General features: G+C 51.9%; 1 protein-coding gene across 1 annotated transcript; it reads left to right on the top strand.

The window, feature by feature from the left end:
* Positions 1 to 394: 394 nt before the first annotated feature.
* VOLCADRAFT_98462 (uncharacterized protein) lies at positions 395 to 3,988 on the top strand (the record flags this gene model as incomplete). The annotated part of the gene is made up of 8 exons (XM_002957342.1): positions 395 to 400; positions 835 to 910; positions 1,244 to 1,328; positions 1,430 to 1,490; positions 2,670 to 2,781; positions 3,240 to 3,332; positions 3,437 to 3,507; positions 3,785 to 3,988. The coding sequence occupies 8 exons, from the start codon at positions 395 to 397 to the stop codon at positions 3,986 to 3,988; spliced, it is 708 nt and encodes a 235-aa protein (XP_002957388.1).
* Between the last annotated feature and the right edge of the window lie 1,073 nt (positions 3,989 to 5,061).

The raw sequence follows: 5,061 nt of genomic DNA, 5'->3' as shown, positions 1-5,061 counted from the left end.
TGCCGGCCGGCCACAGCAGAGCAGTTTACACTGGCGGTTCGCAGCTGCAGCCTTCCAAATTGTTGCGGTCTTGACCTTTCAGTAGGAAATAGCCTCGCGCAGCCTCATCATATGCCCAGCCCGCCTTCCTTCCTACGTAATAGTTGTAGGGACACTCTTTACCTCTACCGACGTGAGGGGGCGGCTTAAGACGAATAATTTCGCCGGGAAAATTGAAACCTGAGTGGTGGTCTTACAGAAGTAAAATATATCGATGCCTTTGTTTCGATTTCACGCAAATATCCACAAGTTTACAAACATACTGCAGAAAGCGCACCTACCTCGACCTGCATAAATCGCAGGGGACCTGACTTTACCCTGTAACTGTAATAAACATACCAAACATAAGCGAACTATGCAGGTAACTTTAAAAGGAGCTATCGCAGATTAAAAGAATCAACGACAGATCAAGTCGCAAAGCCATTCATACATACCGCAATTCTATCGATATAGTAAAGTTATACCTGACGTTAAGCTCTTGGTTAATTTGCTGATATTTTTCTCGGGGGTGCACGTACCGCCCGCCCACCCGCCCGCCCTGACAGCGGCGAACGTTCCTGCCAGGCTTCTTCAATCAAATGAATGGGGCTTGCAGATAAAGTGGCTTTACGAAGGATCAAGAGGCACTTCGGGATAGCACAAGAGTACTTCATTTGCCAGCTCTGAACAACTCTGGACGTGTAGGGCTTGGTACATGCCGCTTAAAGCGTAGTTTAAACTGAGACTTGAAGGAAGTCAGATTTGTTCCGAAACTTGCCTGCAGGCTGTGATCACGTCCGGGTTTCTGCTTGGCAGATGGGTACCGACGCCCTGCGCCAGCGCAAGGCATCGATACGCCTTGTTGCCGTGCTGATTGGCTTGTGCAGCTCAAGTGAGTTCACTTATTCCCGCTGCAGCATGCTCGGGGAGTTTGGCGTGTGGACCCTGATTTCCTAATGAAGGCGCGCCATGCACACTCGTCGGAGGGCTCATATCTAATGGGCTGAAGCCATCGTATCTGCATTCGTTTCGTAACCTCATCCTTCGTGATGGACGTTTAACGTTTCACCAGGCCCTAGTTGGAATTCGGAACAACGTTTTTCCTTCGTGATTGAGCGAGTTTATTTTGCAGTCACCGCATTCCGTTCACGACCGACTTTGTGAGAAATCATACATCCTCAAGCTCACGTATTATAATTCTGTTGGGTCCCAACCTGCCGCGCAGTCGGCGGGGTGCAGTCGGATGGCACATCCGTAATCCGGGACCGCAACCTAGTCGAGGCGCCGACATCCAGCTTTCCTTACGCCAAGTAAGATTCATAACGATATATCACTCTCAATTATGCTCAAAAGGTTATTCCCTTGCCGGACCAGTACACCTGAGGAGCCTCCCCTTGTCCCATCGGCACAGATGTGACACATACGACTGCAGCTGCGCCCCCTTCAAGCTGAGTTACGGGGGACTGACTCGGGTAAGGCATTGTACCAACCAGCTTGCGGATTGCGCTGTGTGTATGTGGAGAGGTAAAAATGTCCATGGCTCGGGTTGATGACATCGGGTAGTAGGACAGGAGACTGACACAGATCTCTTCTTCGCCTGGCCGAGCAATATTGGTGGACAGGCGCGGGGCCTGTGGCTGAGCACGTCTGCCGGCGTGGCCTGCTGTTTTGCCGCGCTTTTATGTATCATTCCTCTGCGAACAGAGATGATGACCGCGGGAAATTGTTTGGGAATATACTTGGGCCAGAGCAGGTGCTGCAGCACGGGGAGCTGACTCAAAATGGAATTGACTTGCTTCTTCATTCCGTCATGATCACAATTCTGGTTTTCGTTCATAATTAGACGGAAACACGGAAACCAATCCTCTCGGTCTTTTGCATCGTGCCATCCAACTGATATACACGCACGATTCGACTTCTGTTAATGTCTATCGCTTTTACGGAATTGGAAAAGAGGAAAGGGGAATTTGGCACCCGCCAGCATCGGCGACCTTCTACAGTTGCGCCTCCGCGCACCTTGTTGCGTACGGCATGCGGTAGGCCACCGTAGACCCGATCCCCAGGGCTCGCGTCGTCGCGGTTCTGAACGGCCCCAGCTTGCCTTGCGAGGGCACGGAAACTTGCAACAACACACACTTGCCGACCTGGCCTTGGCCCTTGAAGAAAACCAATGCCTCAAATGTGCAATTCGGATGAGTGGGTAGGATATGGCCAGATAAGACCTGGCAAAGGGGATCACACATCCCCTTTTCCCCAACCTTACTTCTATTCAACAATCCATGCCGCCGTATCGAAATACGTGATAAGGAAGGGGCCCCCGCTGCGACAGAAGACGGACGGAGGTGGCGCCATTACACGCGCCATTAGGTGCAAAGAGCGCATCATAACCGCTTGCTGCCCGTCATCGCGAAGAGGAGCTATATGATGAGCTATAAGGCCCCTCACGGAAAGCTTGGAAACCCAGGATTGAGTATAGCAAGGAAAAGGGAGTTCCCACCGCACACCTGCCATCTGACTCATCAACTCTCATCATCGCTGCATATTCTGGCCTGACTTCGTATCCGCCCTCGTATGGGCATATGTGTCGAACATCCTCTGAAGCTCCCTCTTATCTCCTCCACACCTCCTCCTCACCAATTTCTACCGCGCAGGTTGGAAGTGCCAACCGCTACTGCTTGAACATCACCGATGCCGGTTGTGACCCCAGCCTGCCTTGCTGCCAAGCGCTGACCCAACGTGTGGACCAGATTACTCTATCCGTCGGTGGGTTCGGCTTTTGCGTGCATTAGGAAAATTCCGTGACTTCGTTCCAGATGCGTGTGCGTATATGTGTGTGACTATGTGTGCGATTATGTGTGTGTATGTGTGTGTATATATGTGTGTATATGTGTGTGCGCGTGTGTGTGTGTGTGTCCCTTCGTTCCCCATGTGCATGTTCGCGAGTGCACATATCTGTGTGCGTCACAGGGCGCCAACGTGTACCGGTCGTGTGTCACTGCCGTTGCTCTGCCGCATGTTCCGCCGTTGTGGCTGCTTGTTTGTTAGTTAAGGGGGTTAGTTCATGCCGCACCGTTGTTGTGTTTTGCACGACCGTTCACCGGCACGGGCTTCCCTGCCGCGCTGTGCTGCGCTTTTCGTGCTGTGATGGGCCTCTTCTTCGACCTGTGGTTGCTCTGGGGTTCACGTGTCTGCTACCTTTTATGTATCTCCTCCAAATACAGGTTCCAGCTGTGTCAAGCCGGCAGTGCGGCAGGTGGAGATCCTGGGTACAGTGTGGTCTAGCTGGGAAACCAGGACGTGGACAGTCACGACAGGTAAGCCATCCACGAAAATGTTAGTCTCACATCTCCATGAGGACGATGGGGTTAAAGCGGATCCGAGCAGACCACCAGTTGGTGCTACTGCCCGCGCAGCACAGCCCAAGCACTGGATTGGCCGCCATCCATGAGTGGGTGTGCTTTTCGCACCTCCGCGATGAACTGCACGCTGGTGGGGGATGCTGGCATGCACAGCTTGGCCATGACGAAACACTTGCAGCAGCAGCAATAGATAGCAGCAATAAATAGCAGCAATAAATAGCAGCAATAAATAGCAGCAATAGATAGCAGCAATAGATAGCAGCAATAAGTAGCAGCAATAAGTAGCAGGAAAAAGAGGAATGTGATGACTGGATGCGCAGCAGCCAGCGACGGCCCCAGCAGAGTGATGCTTAATTGGGTTTGATGTTAAGTTGGGGGCCCGGGGCCTTCCCCCGCCCTACCATCAGGCAGGGCTTCAACCGACCCTAATACCCCGTTATGGCAGCCTGGTGGTAGTGGTGGTGGTGGTGGTGGTGGTGGCGGTGGTGGTGGTGGTGGTGGTGGTGGCGGTGGTGGTGGTGGTGGCGGTGGTGGTGGTGGCGGTGGTGGTGGCGGTGGTGGTGGTGGTGGCGGTGGTGTCGCTGAGAGGACTCGGCAACCCCCATCCATAAACCGGTCACCTCCTAGGCTAGCTAGGCCTTCTGAGCGCAATCAAACCCTACGCTCATCCCCTGGACTTAAAACCCCTGCCCGCCAGCTACAGGGAGGGTTTCGGGTTCCCTTGCTACCAGCTTTCCAGTCACGGAATAGACTAGGTAGCAGCTACGCTAATGCTTTTTTTCATTCCTCTTCTCTTTCTTTTTCTTTTTTTTGTGGGGGGCCCGGCCTTGTGTGAGGGTTTCGGTGCGTGGCTGTGTCGGGCTATTGCTACACCTGAAGCAATAAGAGGTGAATGTACGTATGTATGTATACATGTATGTATATATGTATGTATATATGTATGTATATATGTATGTATATATGTATGTATATATGTATGTATATATGTATGTATATATGTATGTGTATATGTATGTATATATGTATGTATATATGTAGGTGTATGTATGTTTGCCATTCCCGCAATGTTCACCTGCTCTCACCTCTACCGACACACGACACGTATGCGGTGGGTTGGATGGCTTCAGGTTGGACAACAAGCAGCGTCTACACTCTCCGAGTGTACGACTTGCCCCTCGACGCTAGCGCCGCCTTGCCGGGCACGTCGCTCTGCATCACAGCGGCGTCGCCATGCAGGTCCCTGGCGCAGCTGTGCGACGTTGACGGCGGAGATTGCTAGTACGTAGTGCGCCTCCTGTGAAGACATGTGTATATGTGTGTGTGTCTGTGTGTGTGTCTGTGTGTGTGTGTGTCTGTGTGTGTGTGTGTGTGTCTGTGTGTCTGTGTGTCTGTGTGTGTCTGTGTGTCTGTGTGTGTCTGTGTGTGTCTGTGTGTGTCTGTGTGTGTCTGTGTGTGTCTGTGTGTGTCTGTGTGTGTCTGTGTGTGTCTGTGTGTGTCTGTGTGTGTCTGTGTGTGTCTGTGCGTGTCTGTGTGTGTCTGTGTGTGTCTGTGTGTGTCTGTGTGTGTCTGTGTGTGTCTGTGTGTGCCTGTGTGTGTCTGTGTGTGTCTGTGTGTATGTATGTGTGTAATGCGCAACTACTTAGTAATTTACCACTTCTCTTGGTTTGTAGGGATTTATGAATTC

This window comes from Volvox carteri (genome assembly GCF_000143455.1).
Source record: "Volvox carteri f. nagariensis unplaced genomic scaffold VOLCAscaffold_72, whole genome shotgun sequence".
NCBI classification, from domain to species: domain Eukaryota; kingdom Viridiplantae; phylum Chlorophyta; class Chlorophyceae; order Chlamydomonadales; family Volvocaceae; genus Volvox; species Volvox carteri.
This window is presented reverse-complemented; position numbering and strand designations above follow the sequence as displayed.